Source organism: Microtus pennsylvanicus, chromosome 21 (genome assembly GCF_037038515.1).
Source record: "Microtus pennsylvanicus isolate mMicPen1 chromosome 21, mMicPen1.hap1, whole genome shotgun sequence".
Classification (NCBI taxonomy): domain Eukaryota; kingdom Metazoa; phylum Chordata; class Mammalia; order Rodentia; family Cricetidae; genus Microtus; species Microtus pennsylvanicus.
Window position 1 is genome coordinate 23,673,862 of NC_134599.1, and position 15,926 is coordinate 23,689,787.

The 15,926-nt window shown below is 42.1% G+C and overlaps 1 protein-coding gene across 9 annotated transcripts in view; it reads left to right on the forward strand.

Annotated features, from left to right (window-relative positions):
- The window catches only part of Ltbp1 (latent transforming growth factor beta binding protein 1), a 381,235-nt gene that overhangs the window by 251,218 nt on the left and 114,091 nt on the right, over positions 1 to 15,926 (forward strand). For all 9 annotated transcript variants that reach the window (XM_075955861.1, XM_075955859.1, XM_075955860.1 and 6 more), the window contains 2 exons: positions 6,795 to 6,917; positions 14,522 to 14,689. In XM_075955861.1, the coding sequence (XP_075811976.1) occupies positions 6,795 to 6,917; positions 14,522 to 14,689 (291 nt within the window). The remainder of the gene's footprint in view (positions 1 to 6,794; positions 6,918 to 14,521; positions 14,690 to 15,926) is intronic.

Genomic DNA, 15,926 nt, shown 5'->3' on the forward strand with positions numbered 1-15,926 from the left:
AGCTATTGAGTCTGTCTGAGGTGTCTTACCTCACTTCCTCTTCCTCCCAGCATTCTGTTCTGTTTACTCCACCCACCTATGTTCTAACCTATCAGGGCCAAGCAGTTTCTTTATTAATTAACCAATGACCTTCCATCATGTTAGCCTTTTCATGTTACAAGAGTGGGAAATGTAGATGGGAAGATTTTAGTGAATTGCTCCTCGTTATAAAATTTAATATCTTAGTTATACCAGAGACTGGGTCTTAAGGGAATATTTCTGCTATTAGATTTGCCACCCCCTTGCTCCTTTAAAAAGTGACATGTGATTTTAAAAGAAAAAAATATTTCACAAAATGGTATATATAGTCATGAAGTTCAAGGGACACACCTGAGCGATACGTGTCTAAATGAAGAGGAGAAGGAGTCTTGTTGCATCTTATTGGCTTATTTATAATGTTCTCCAGGACTGGATCCTTAGGCTGTTTGGGGAGAATCTCTAGTTAGGAGTTTTCCTAAATTCTATAAATTTGTTTGCTATATATTTAATAGAGGGTTGGGAGAGGGGGAGAGAGAGAGAGAGAGAGAGAGAGAGAGAGAGAGAGAGAGAGGGAGGGAGGGAGGGAGGGAGGGAGGGAGGGAGGGAGAGAGAGAGAGAGAGAGAGAGAGAGAGAGAGATCTTATGCGAACTCCAGGGCTGGCAGAATAACGATTCATGCTAGGCAACAAGGAAATCCAGTTCAACATGATGCAGTAGCTGGTATTGGTTCAAACTTCAAGAATCTGACCTCAGACGATTCATATTTAAGTAGAATAAAATATAGAAAAAACATTTCCTGGTGTAACATAATCCCCTGTGCACAAGGAGGCAGGATTACATCAAAACTCTTCTCAAAGTATGTGTCCCTTCTTCCACAAAGATGGACTTTATATATAGGCTATATGTGTTATCTTAAGGGCTTAAGGGAGGATCTGGTGTGGTCTTGGTCATATAGATAGAGCAGAGGTCATCTAGGCTATTAGCTACTTCCAGTTTTGGTTGTGCTTGAGGGAGGCAGCTTGGCCTAAAGATAGCACAGGGGATAGCTAGGCTATTAGCCATCTCTATTCCCAGACTTCTGGGCAGAGAACAGGTTGTACATCTTTTCTCTTGAAAAGACAACCCTGCGTGTTTCACATTCCTGGCTCACTAGTGCTATCTCTGAGCTCAAGGACCTTTGAACTTCCAACGACAGATTATTTAACATCATTTTTTTTCTTCAGTGCTGGGTATCAAACTAAACGCATTGTATACACCAGGTACTCACTCTGTCTCTGAGTTACATCTTCAGCCCTTAGAAGATTGTTCATCTTAGATTAAGTTATGTGATGTAGCCAAGATTCAACCACGTAGATAGTTTGGTGTTCTGGTTCTTTACAGTAAGTCAGAGCTTTGTTGGTAGGCTGTAGAAGTAGAACCCCATGCGAGTGTTTTCAGTAAGGGAGAAACATGTAATCTTTCTGTGAGCTGTATGTAGCTTTACTAGTTCTGATTTCCCTCTGCTTCTGTGAACTCCCAGCCTATCCTAACACAGCACTGGGATGGAGACAGAAGTATGTGTGTGGGTGGCTGTAAGACTGCATCTCCTTCTGCCTTTATTTTAGCTTTGGTTCTTGAGCCAAGTGGGTGGTGCTATGTGCCATGGTCTTGCTGTTCCTGCTGAGGATAGGGCCCCATGGACCTTTCAGAGACAATGGTGGCCTGCAGAGGAAGAACAAGGAATAAATCCAATTGATTACCTATTTTTGCTTTTTAAACCAACTATTCAAGTACTTTTGGCTTAGACTGAGTACATTAAAGAAATGTGGTTGACCCCATAAAATGCAAGATTTCTGATCTCTATTGTATTTGGCAAGTGTCAGTTACTTATATTTTTTATAATCGAGTTAGAAGATTTTCTTCTTGAATGTGTGTGGTGCTGGGAGAAGCTTTTCTTAAATAAGAAAAACAGCCTTAGGAATTGAAGTCTGGGTGGAATTATAACTCACAATTTGCCAGTCACATTTCATATGGTTGTTAAACTTTGGCCCCATACCGTCTTCACTTAGAGAGGTCTGTAAGCTTATTTTATCTTCAAGTAATATGTTTGCTATAACCTGTGCTTTGTCCTTCGTGGGCTTGTAGATCTGTAGCTCCTTTTCATTTATTTAGAAAAATCCAAAGGAACTTGACTACTTTGGAAAGTTCTTTGAATGTCTGCTCATGGTTCTTATTACTTACTGAATCACTAAAATAATCAGTTATAAGTGATAAGCTTTTGGCCTTTTGGTTTTCCTTGAACACAAAGGCAATGGATTATCCACAAACCTCTCAGAATACAGCAGGGGGTGGAAGACAGAATGGCAAGGAATAAAGAGCATATCTATATAGGTTTTTGAGGTAATAGTTTATCTATGGCTGTTGATAACTTGTCAATGGAATTCTTCCCAAAATTTGATTTGCACCTTGTTGATATAGACATAGCAGAGTAAACCAGACTGTCTTAGTTTTACATAGCCAGCTGCCACCTCCACCTCATCCTGCCTCACTTCATAATGGTTTGTTCTGCCTATCTGAAAACTTCAGTGCATACTGTAAGTCTGGGCAGAGCAATCCTTTGTCAAAGAGATTACTTTCAGAATGTTTAGTATCCCTGGTATCCATCCTCTTTGAGTTTCCCAGTCCTCATGAAAACCAGATGCTCTCCAGGCAAGAGTACAACACATCTCCCTTTGAGGATCATAGACCATATTCTCTCTGATGGACATGGGCCATGGTGGCTCACACCTAAAATCCCAGACCTTAAGATAGTGAAACATGAGGATTACTGCGAACTTGAGGCCAGCCTGAGCTACACAATGAATTCTAACTCAGCCTGGGACCACAGAGTGAGACTGCATTTCAAGCAAAATAAAGCAAAAGCAAGAGGTCAGCCATCCTCCAAACCTGTAAACACTCCGTGTCACACTTTAGCAGACGATGTTTTACATCTAAATGGCTAAGAAGTATGTAAGAAAGAATTCAGTGTCAAACCTCATCTGAGAACTGCAGACTCGAACCACAGTGACACAACACTGCCCCCTGCCAAGATGACTGAATGTTGTAAAAAGATTGATACTAAGTTGACAAGGACTTGTCAACTGGGAGTGGAAATTGGCATGCCTCCTAGACAGCTTTTTAAAGTGAATATAAGCCTTCTCTAGGGGCCTGGAAATTCTACCCTTAAATATACACTCAATAGAATGAATGCTGAGATCTTCTTGTCTATACGTATAGGTGTACATATAGGTAGATACTTGAGTGTGTATATGTGTGCACACATGGATTTACGAATGCTCACAGACCATTGATAATAATGGCCCCATATGGGGAACAAAAAAGCAAACACAGTGTTAGAATGGTTAAGTTTGGTTTCCTCACAGAATAACGTATAACACGCCTTGGAAAGACTGAGCTGCTATATGCAACAACACTGAAGAACTTCGTAGTAAAGAGTAAAGTAAATGAGATAAAATAAGCAACGTGCTTCACAAAAAATAAGCCAGACAGCAGCAGTCAGAACAATAGCCAGCTATGGGTGCAGAGATTTCATCTGGGAAGGGGCTGGACACAGCTCTCTGATCTACTTTTAATTATATATATGTTGGTGCGTGTCTGTGTGGGAATGTATATGAGTGCAGGTATCTGCAGAGGCCAAAGGGTGTCGAGTCTCCTGGAGCTGGCGTTGAGTAGCCAACGAGGGTGCTTGGAACTGAACTCAGGTCCTCTGCAAGGACAGGACTCACTCTTAACCTCTGAGCCATCTCTCGGGCCCCTGTGGAAATATCCCCAGTCATCACCTGGGTGGTGAATACATCATAGTATATGTACACGTCTATTTCTTTGTTGTTGTTTATTTATTTTTGAGATTTTTTTAAAATTATAACACTTCCCCCTTCTTTTTCCTCCTTCTCTACTCTCTCATATACCTTTTTCTGCTCTCCTTCAAACAGGTCTCTTTTTTCGGACAGAGGCTGACGTTGAGTATGCATGCCTCCTGTTTCCATCTCCGAGTCTTGGGATTGAGGGCCTGTGCCAACACACCTGGGTGCCTGTGGCTATGCACTTTAGATTGAGGTGCTACCGTGCATATAAAATGAATAGGAGATACCTCAAAATAGAATGCATCTCTGATTGTGATGCAGTAGGAAATATGCTAAGACATAGGCCCAGCAGCTGCTGAAGGAAGCAGGAGTCTTTCTGGCGCTGGGAGTGTGTTCAGAAAGGCCATGCTTCAAGGTTCCTAGGATCAGTTGGGGGCAGTGGCAGTCAGGGTATGGTGGCCCAAGATAACCAGAGTAGTAAAAATCAGGAGAATCTTCCATGACTCCCACCCTCAACTTGCCTGTTCTTATCCACACCTGTCCTTATTACACTCTTGGTCCTTATTACTTGTCCCAAGGCATCATGGGTAAGGCTGTGAGCTGGGTTATGGAAGGTGCAAAGGAGAGACATTGGGAGTTCTTGCTAATTGTTATAAATGAGGCATCTATGGGTCAGAAGATGGAGGACCTTCAACCTTGACCTGACAGCCAGCAGCGCAGCTGGATGAAGACATTTTAAAAAGCCTGGTAACAAAGGAAGGTTCTGATTCCCAAGAAGTGATCATGGGATGTATCATTGAATAGGAGGAAAAGGCTCACAATCATAGCCCAGAGAGATGTGAGGGAGATTTTGTCCAGTGTTTCTGATCGCAACTGGCTGGCTACCCAAACCTCAGGCTTTACTTGGATCCCATGATAAAGTCTTTGCTTGTACTGTGTAAGCTCCAACTGGACTTGGCCTTCCTCCTGGTCCTTCATGGTGGTTTTCTTAAGAAGAATGGGTTAGAGGGGAATATTTTCAATTATGCACCACACATAAATGACTGCTATATCGCAGTACACAGCCTGATAAACAAGACCCTTAGGTGCTGGTCTTGGTGTTCTTTTGAGTGTGATCTAGATACGCCTCTGTCCAGATGTATTTCAGCTGACAGTCTGTACAGCTTATATAACACATATACACTAATTTCTCATTTGTATGTTATGCCCCAAGTTCCGTTTTGTCCCTGATGTTAACTAAAGAAAACTGTCCCTCCTATAACATATACTTATATGAAAGTCTGCTTATGGAATCTAATACCTCATACAATGAATATACACAGTAGGAAAAAAATTAAAAAATAAAAGTTTTAAAACTGTGTGACTTAGATGAACTATGTATAATATAGATAAGTATGAATTCATAGAACGTCCAGCATTCATGTTTAAGTAATATTTTCTTAAATAATGATTTATCAAGGGAAGTGGTTCACTTTTATGTGAAGATTCTGTAATACTTTTCTAACATTGTATCCAATCTTAATTTAGAAATTAATGTTTTAAAGCCCTTTATAAAAAGATTGCAGAAAAATTCCTCATAGAAAGACATAAATATTACTTGATATAGCAACCCTAACAGCCAACATCTGTTAGCTGTTACGATTCATAGCCCACACTGGCTCCAATAAAAATGGCTACTAGCTTTTTGTTTTTAACTTATCTATTATACACCCATACATTTATATATACATATATATGTATATATACACACACACACATATATATATATATATTACCTTTACAAGGGGCTATATAAGCTTTCGTTTTTGTTTTCTCTCTCAGCTCATTTTGATTTCTTCTGGGACTGGCCCATAGGCAGTCCCTGTTTTCAGGCATACCATCTCCTTTCTCTTTGTTCCAGAATCTTCTACTACTGGACAGTTCTGCTTAGGTATCACAATGCGACCTTTACCTGTGAAACTGAATTCTTCATCTTCTGGCGTTCTCCATTCACAAAGCTTCTCCTCTTTCCTTAGACTAAAGCCCTCCAGACATCTGTGTGCCCAGTTGAGTGCCAGGCTTTGTCAGGTGTTCTTTTTAGAAAGGAATTGTGCTTTCCTCACCTTCCTGGTTATGCTTCCTATCCCCCACATGGCTCATCACTGGCTCAGCATCCTTCACTGACTTGTTTTATGGTCTCTGCTCACAGCGCCATATGCTGGTCAGGTGAACTGCCGTGGAGTCTACCACTGGTAACCCCGCTTTCCTACTCAAAACCTTTCAATATAGCTTTCTCTTCAATAAGATCGAAACCAAGATGGCCTATCTTGTCCCAGCTCCATGTCCACCTGCTTATGCTATTGAAACTTATTTCCATTCGGTGGCTTGACTTACCATTTCCCGAGTCCCTTCCCTTGGCCATTCTGTACCCATGTGAATATTCCTTCTGTCCCAGGCCCCTCACGTTCACCTTCTATGCTGACGAAGTCTCACGCCCTCTGCAGCACTGCCTCTAACGTCTTTCAGGGGCTCGTGACTGTCTGGATGGGCGGTTGCAGAACTGAATGTTGGTTTCTAATAGTTGTAGTTTGGGGAACACACTGTTCTTTCCACTTTTGCAGCTCACATATTCTGTGTGAAGCCAGGCCTTTGGTGTCTCCCCTGATAGGAAAGCGCCATGAAGATGGCCCTGTTGCTTAGTTTTGTTCGCTAGCGCATTTCTGACACTTGAGCAGAACCTGGAGTATAGTGTGTGCCTCAGAGCTAATGATACAACTGCAAATGCTTAATGAAGATCCAGTCCTTTTCATCTTAGTTCCTTTATTCCTGCCGTGTTCCCCTTTGTTTATTTTACGTAAGATAATTTCAGTAAAGCAGAAAGCAAACAGGAGAATATTTGGAATCTGCACACCAGGGCTTGGCTGCTCCCTCTGATTGGCTTTTGTTTTCTTGCAGATATTAATGAATGTCAGCTACAAGGTGTATGCCCTAATGGTGAGTGTTTGAACACCATGGGCAGCTACCGATGTTCCTGCAAAATGGGATTTGGGCCCGACCCTACCTTTTCAAGTTGTGTTCGTAAGTAATAATCAGTTTGACTTTCTCTATTTTGATCCTGTGTCTGTGGGGGTTATCCAAAAGAAGAAAAATATTTAGCTGGGCCCTGAAAATACAGAAGAAAATGTCATTAATAAAAATGACAAGAGCAAGGAGACCAACCCAATATGGTAAATTAAATGCATATTATGAGCCCTTCTCCAAGACGCATTTTAACTGTATTAGAAAATACTGCACAGCAGAAAAGGGCAGAATCACAAGGAGGAACTAGATCTGGATAAAAATGGAAAAAGTTTGCCAGGCAGAGGGGGCGCACATCTTTGATTTCAGCAGCACTAAGGAGGCAGAGGCAGGAAAGGCAAGTTCCAGGACAGCCAGGGCTACACATGGGAACCCTATCTTAAAAAAAAAAAAAACCATAAAAACAAAATAAACAAAAAAAGAGGGTGGGGAGAAAACTGAAATAGGTGTATTAGTTCTTTGGTTCTGAGAGATAAAAACTGATTATTTTTCCTTTATAAATATTTAAGCCTTTTTTAGGCTAGGTCAAACTTGTTCTCAGTTTCTAATTATTGCAGATCCTGGTTCACCAGAGTCTATTTTTAAGAGGGTTCCCTGTATTTTCTCAGTTGGAGAAGCCTGGAAAATCATTCCGAGGCCCACGCTCTTCAGATTTTCTGGTTCTGCTCTAATGTCCTCTGAATTTACACAAGGCTCCTAGAGTGATGTTGCTGGTTTGGGGAAATATCTCTGGGGTTTTCTTTCTTAAATAGCAAAGGTAAAAGTCTCCCATGAAATCACATATTCTAATATTGAAATATGGTTTCACCAAAGAGGCCCCCCTTCATGAAAATAAAGTTAGTATTGTCATTAGGGTTTTTATATGATCAGTATCGGTTATGCATTCTGTATGCCAATTAGATTGGATACACCTGAGATAAATAAAGGCCTCAAATAAAGGTGTCTCTGTGTGTGCACATGTATGTGTGTGATGTGTATGTGTGTGTCTGTATGTAGACAAGAGCATACCTCAGGCACCATTTATCTTGCGGTGTCCGGGCAAGGTCTTTTATTGCCCTTTAGCTTATCAAGTAGGGTAGATTGATTGGCCAGTGACTCCCAGGGCTCTGCCTCCCTCTGCCTCTTCAGCACTGGGGTTACAAGCAGGAGCCACACCGCTGGATTTTTCATACATGGATTCTAGGGATCGGACTCAGTATCTCATGTTCGCAGGGTGAGTTTACCAGCTAAGCTCTCTCCCTAGCCTTAAATGCAGATTAAGAAATATTATTTTATATTGTAATGTATATGGGTGTTTTGTCTTCACATGTGTTTGTGTACCATCTATATGCCTGGTATCTTGAGAAGCCGAAAGACAGTACTGGATCTCCTGGAACTGGAGTTATAGACAGTTGTGAGCCAACATGTGGATGTTGGGAATAGAATCACGATTCTGTGGGACTGCAGCCAGGGCCTTAACCACTGAGCCATCTCTCCAGCCCCCAAATGCAGAATTTAAAAAGATAACCATATTTCATTGTAACCCTTTTATTAGGAAAGTAGGTAGACAATGCACCTTTAAAAAAAAACTGTATACAATTATCCAGAGTTGAAAATGTCACGGCAGGGTGAGGTAACTGGATGGGTGATTCTGCGTGTTTTTGTCCAGCCTGGCTCTTTGAATTTCACCTGATGTGGACTTGGTGTTTACTAAGCTGCATCCTGCTTTTCCTGCCTCACATTTGATCACGCGAACGCCTTCTTCATGATGACACGGTCCTTCAGTTTTAGCACAGTTTATCTCTGTCTAAGCTGGGATATAGAGAAAGGATGAATGCAGTAACGTGAAAATCAGTCCCGTGTGGTGGATGTAAGCCTTTTAAAGCATTGTTACTAATTCCTCATATTTTCCTTTAAAACCTGACCAATGCAGATTAGGAAATTGTGCACGTAAGTCTTTCATTTTTTTTCTCCTGTGTTCTCTTATGGGTGGTTCTGGTCTGAAGCAGACAGGCAACTTAACAGAGGGCTTGCTGAAGGTGACTAAGTTAGCAAACTGTAAAGTTTTCACACAAGTCAGGTTTGAAAACTGACGGAAGGATCTAGAATGCTAGGGCACCAACCAAGCTGTCAATAATATCCAGATAATTTAGAGATGCCTTTTCGCTACTTTCAACTACATAAACACACATCCATACAGGTTTCTAATTTAAACATCAATTATAACAAAGACCTTCGATGCAGAATTTGTTGTGAAAAAACCTTTTTATTTGACACTGTTGGGTTAGCATTCTCACACGGAAGGTTGCAGGTTAGGTAAACTTGGAGAACTGGCCATAGACTGTGAAAGCCCTGACAAGATCTGATGTCTAGCACGAAGGGCAGACCTCCAGGTTTTAATGAAATCGTAGAACCCTGCCAACGGGAATTTTGAAACCACTTGCACAGTTCCTTAAAATTTATTTTCCTTGTCATTGCCCAAATAATTCTGAACTTATTAAACAGCCATCCATTCTCATTTGAAAAATAAATAACTCAGTTTTACGGTTCAGCTGCAACAGCTGAAATGATAAGCCTTAAGAGATATTTATTTATTTGTTGCTTAGTTAAGTGATCCAGTTTAGAACCCAGAGTTAAAATTGAGCCCTTTTCCAGCGCGAATCCACAGATGTATTTCTCCCCCCCCACCCCGCCCCTCTGAATTTGCCACGTGTGGTATCATGGATGTGTATCCAGTTCCTTCCGAGTTTGTGATTGTACCTATTTGTCCTCATTTGTTGATGAAGAAACTGTTGAAGTCTACAGATAGTTGGAAAATATCAGAGGCGAACTGTGATGTCCTCAGTATGTGGGAACAGATGGTGTTTCCTCATAATTATGGGCGATTAGGAAATGAACAAATGCTTACACACACACACACACACACACACACACGCACGCACGCATGCACGCACGCACGCACGCACACACGCATGCACGCACGCACACACTCACACGTGCGTGCACATGCCAGCCACAGCTGGAGTGTACAAGCATGTGGCAGAGACTGACAGCATTTGCTTAAGCAGCCCGAAATTAGGGTACATCCAGGCGATAAAATGTGTGGCTGACTTAGCGAACTTCAAGACGTGCACTTGGCAATGACTAAGGAGCTTTGGGAAGCTCCCTGTGTTCCTGAATGCGGTGAGGTGAACACCCTCTGCATTCCTTGACTCCAGCCCAAGGGTGCAGCCATTTGCTTTTCTTGCCTTGCCCACTCTCTGCCCTTGACTTCGTGTAGTCAAAATGAAGAAAGGAGGAGAATGCTGACATTTGCTGCTCTCTTGACCTGTGCTTGTGGCCTAGGGTGCTGGAACAGTGTACTCCAAGCCCGCCCCTGCCAGTCTTATGTGAAAACGTGAAGATTTTGGGCTTGACTATCACAGTAATTTGAAGAAAAGTAGACCACCTCTAGGAAGACTTTCTACCTTCTGGAACTGTATTTGTCTTTCTGCAGCCATTTAAGCATCCCATAATGACTGCTGCTGAAGCTCAGGAAAGGTCCCCAGATGAACTCAGGGCTTTTGAGGTTTTATGTATTTATTCTCTATCCTTGAACTTGGAGTTAAGTGACAGAAACAGGAGGCCAAGGAGGACATGTGCTTAAGAAATGTGCTCTGTCATCACCCCGAGGTCATGAGACAAAGAAGATCAGGTTCTTTCTCAAGAGCCAGTCACATTTATATACATGATTTCCAGTTAGTTGTCCCACCCTCTTTATCAAATGCGTTATTATTCATGTCGCACACACTGGAAATTGGACCGAAGAGAGTTTTAGAAACTTCTGCAGATCACATAGCTAATAATCAACAGCTGAGATTGAAAACTAGGATCTGGGGCGTCCGGATTTAGGGTTCTGGGTCAGCAGTTGACAAACCGCAGTCTGTGGATGGAATTGTCCCACTGTCAGGTGTCATAAATAAAGTTTTGTCGGCACACGGTCATCTCCATTTACATGGTGTCTAGGGCTGCTCTTGTAACCACGGTGGAGTTAGAATGTTGAAATAGAAACTGTGGGGCCTACAACACCTAAAATATTTGTTACCTGGCCCATTTCAGAAAAGCATGCCGAGCATTAAGCTCATCAGCCATTCGCTAGAACATTCGGAGGCAGCAGGAGTATCTGAATTCATGCTGCCTAAAGCAAATGTTAGTCCGTCTAAACAGAGGAACCCAGCTTCCAACCTAATTTTATAGAAGTTGATTTAGTAATATGTGCCTCGTGCTTGATGTACTGAACTGCATAGTTCTAGATCAGTGATTCTCAACCCTTGGGTCACGACTGCTTTGAGGGTCAAATGACTCTTTCACAGGGTTCACCTAAGACCATCGAAAAACACAGATATCTACGTTACAATTCATAATAGCGGCACAATTGCAATTATGAAGAAGCAATGAAAATAATTTTATGGTTGGGGGTTACCATAGCATGAGGAACTGCATTAAAAGGCTGAAGCATTAGGAAGTTGAGAACCACTGTCCTAGATTTTATTTTTAGTGTTTTCGAAAGTGGGATAAAGTTTCTCCTCACTCTCCGACTTCCCCTCTAACTCAGGCCTCCTTGCTGACCGTCTTTGTCTGTTTGATTGTTTGTTGTCCACGTTGACACTGTTTGCTCAGGCTGCCAAGCAGAGCCTATCAGGCTGGGGTCTTTCATCCCATCTGGCTTTCAAGGACGCCATTAGGTCTTCATCATCCATCTATGCCTCCTTTTTTCTTTCTACCTCCTCTATGGCTGCCCCAGCTCAGGGACCCCATCTTTCCTTATAGGACATGGCACCATGACCTGGGGGATAGACAGATCTGTGCTACCTGTCTCTTTCCAGATAATAGTGATCCCCCGCCCCCCAAAAAAACGTGGTGGCAATCATCTTTATTGTGTACTTACTAAGTGCCTGACTGTATGGTAGGTTCTTTGCATAGATTGTCACATGTAGTATTTGTGAAAACTCCCTGAGATGGATGCTGTTATTTTTCCTGTTTTAGAAGTGAAGAAATTGGGGCGTCAAAGGGTTAAAGTAACATTTTCCCAGAAAGTCACATGGCCCATAAGTCAGGTCTTCCATAGGTTGTCAGGAAAAACTAGTCTAAACTGGCAGGTGACCATTATTTAATTTTGGAGGGCTCACAAGGCTCCACCTTCCAAAACCATATCACGAGCTGGGCACCAAGCATTCAAACACAAGAGCCTGTGGGTGGCATTTCCCATTCAGAAGACAACAATGATTGTAGTAGTTGTCATGGGACAAATGTCGGGAATTTGAAGAAACTGTTCTGCTCTGAATTGCCCGTGCCCCCCGGACCAAGAAGTAACACTAATGTTATTAATTTTATAGTTAAGCCCCATTGTGTATAAAATAGGCTCTGGTGGGGTGCCTTGACATTGTTTCTGTGTGAATATGGATTATAAGTAAGACCCAGTCATTCGGGGAAGAAAATTCTGTAGCAAAATCCTCTGAGCTACATGAGAATTATGCGTGGGTTCTAATGCTCATACATGAACATGTGGATTATGTGAGCGACATCAATCATTCCAAGGCTTGACTCTCCTTTGCGAGTCTAATACCTTGCTGCCAAGCTTTCTTTTACTTTTAGTCTGTGACCTGTGACCTTTCATAGCTTATCTGCGCAGAAGCCAGAAAGTAAGTGTGAGAGGGAATGGGAGAGTTCCAGACTCTTCTATCCACCCACTTCTTTTAGAAGCCACAGAAGAGTGTTTTTGCATGGGGTGGTGTTTATTTCAAAGGGTTGGTGGATATAAGCACAGAGACCAATGAGTCTAAAATCTACAGAGTAGGTGGCAGACTATCCACCAAGGAGGGCGTTGACTGACAGAATTTATTCTTGCTCAGCGTAAATCAGTTGGTTTTTTTTTTCCTTGTAAATTTTTCAGCAGAGTGGATGAAGCCCACTTATATCATAGAGGATGAGTAGCTTTAGTCAAATTCCTCTGGTTTAAATGTCAGTGTCACACAAAATAACAATCCAACCAACACCCCGACAGCAATATCCTATTGCTTAGCCTTATGGGTACACAAAATTCACCATTATTGCCAGTTAAAATGAGGTTTTAATAAACCTGTAGAATTGTTATATAAATCAAAATATGAAAAAATAAGAACAAAGAAAGGCAAATGTATTAATTTTTTTTTTTTGGTGTGTTGCTTTGATAAAACACCATGACCACAGCTACTTAAGGAAGACCAAGCTTAATTTGTTTATACTTTTAAAGGGTTAGAGTCCATAATGCTGGGAACAGCCAGGCAGCAGGCATAGCAATGGGAATGGAAACCGAGAGCTCACACCTTGAACCATAAGGACAGAGCAGAGAAAGGAAACTGAAAGTGGTGGTTTTTGTTTGTTTGTTTGTTTATTTTACCTCAAAGTCTGCCCCCGCCCCCGCCACCCTTGACGCACTTTCTCAAGAGAAGCTTTACCACCTAAACTTCCCCAAGCAGCACTGCCAATTGGGGACTCACTGTTCAAGTGCCATAAACGATAGGGGACATTTCCCATTTACGCCATCACCACAAGCTTCCTGAAAATCAGGGGAACAGGCGTCATGTCCTTTGCATCTTCCTCTGCCATACACCTTAAATACTTAGATTATTCTTTGAGCATCTAACCTGGGAAGTCAGTCTTGTTGCAAAGGTGGAAAGGTGTATCTAAGAAAGAAGGGCAGAAAGTTGAGTTGAATCATGAGCACCACGGGCTACAGGGAAGGCAGATTGGGATGATACCATAGAGAGAAGCGATTTGGCCAAGATGGCGCACCAGATCTGGGACTGTTTCAGCAGTGTTGACTTGTCCTGGAGCACGTACACATGCTTTAAGAAAAACACATCTCAAAGGCAAGGTTTGTGTCGTCTTGCTCTCAAATTTGCCTTGTGTGCCAGGTGTTTGGGTGATGACCGCTCACTACTGATTTGCAGTAGACAATCAGGATGAGGGGGCAGGCGTTGGATGATAATAGCCTGGTTGCCTTTGCAGCATAGCACGAGGACTTGAGATTTTGCCTGCTCTGCTCTTCTTGCTACACTGGGACTTTGTGTGTCTGGGCAGGTCAGCCGCTACTCCCTGTCTGCCATTTATATTCTTTGGCCTTGGGTGAGAATTCCTGAGCTCCCACCAGCTCTCCAGCTGAACGGGGCAGCTGCTGGTTTGTGGTACTAACCACGCTCCTGATTTTCCATGGTGCCTGGACGTTCACCAATTGTTGTCCTGGAGCCGCCTCTGCAGCCCAGTCTGGAGAAACAATGGGTCATGACTGTGATTAGCTGTAGATGACTAGGTTTGTTAAGCAGGTAGGCATTTGTGGAAATGCTTAACTTATACACATTTACCTTTATTCATATTTGTTACAGATAGAATCCAGACAGGGACTGGAATAATAGTTATAACATTTGATGCTCTAATTCCTAGGGTGATTTAATGAGTGTACCCTTGGCCAAGAAGAATGATTCCCCTAATCTAGATGGTCTATCTTAAAGCATGGTCTCTCCTCTGTGCTATAAAGGTCATATTATGTTAACTTAAAGTCGATATGACTTGTTTCTTCAGTGACATTAAGGTTTGTCTCTCTTCAGCGGATCCCCCTATGATCTCAGAAGAGAAGGGGCCCTGTTACCGCCTTGTCAGTCCTGGAAGGCAGTGTCTGCATCCTCTCTCTGTTCACCTCACCAAACAGATCTGCTGTTGTAGTGTGGGCAAGGCCTGGGGGCCACACTGTGAGAAATGTCCCCTCCCGGGTACAGGTAAGCCACGGCCAGATACACACACTTAAGTGTTCCCAGCCACAGGAACAAAAAAGACTTCAGTAGCCTGGGTCATTTTTGGTTTCCGAGTTTAGTTTTGAATGCTATAACGTGTTTGTATCATTTCTAAAGAAAATACAGCTGTAGAAGCTCAAATCAGAATAACAAATAATGTACAAAGAAATTCCCCATTGTTTCTGGGCAACAGTAAGTAGACTTTCTTTGAATGTTAATCCAAGAAGATAAACCTTTACCTTTTAGCCACAGCTTCCAGAACTCGCTGACTGATCTTTAAGTCTGAAAACCAGAATGCTGTACAGGGCCGTGTGCTTTCCTAATGGTCTACCATCCATTGTTTCACAATCACGGCCTTGTGGACGTTGACTTATTTACTTGGCTACTGACACTGCACTTGGTTTCTCTAATTAGAAATACAAAGAACTGTATTCAGTTTTGTGTTTATGTTATGAAGATAACTCCAAAGGAGATCTTGCCAAAGCCACTATGAATTTTGAAGGGGCCATGTGTTAATAGTTGAGTCTTCACTCCTCAGTTGGTTTCACAATTACCTAGAGCTCTGAGAGGGTTAATTTCTCTACATACTTTAGGTTTAAATCAATGAACTCTCAGGGAGAGTCAAAAGGAGTTCCATGGAGGAGAAAGAGACCTGACCTGCAAGCCCTGGGCATCATGTGGTCAAGGAGGGTGTGTGGTCTCTATTTCAGTGGCTTAATGTGGCTTCAAAACATGTCACTAAATTGCTTAGTTTAGAGAAACTTCCTATATAGGGAAGTGCATTAAATCTCTAGGGCCATGTAATGTCTTACAGTAGCAAATTACACAGCAGTAAACAGAATTAGATGTAAGCTTCAGTATATAGTTCACCTTTGGTACTGGTTAGAATCTGTTGATGGTGAGTTAGTAGAATGGAAGGCTTTTAGGTCCCTCCCACAGGCTCTAGTACCCTGCCTCTCAGTCTTACACACGTATTCCTAAGAAAGCTTTGCTATTCATAAACCCATTTCTCTTTAAGTTCCATTTGGACAGCATTTCAATCCTTATGCAAAGTGTAACCAGAATGGGGATTGTACACTGGGGCTACTTCCCAAAACACAGCAACTAATTTGAAAATGATATTAATGATACAATGTTCGTGCTTAAGTATGTTTTGGCCCTGTCATAATTTTAATTAAATATCTTTTTCGGTAGAAAACCATGCTTTGTTCTGGAACTATTC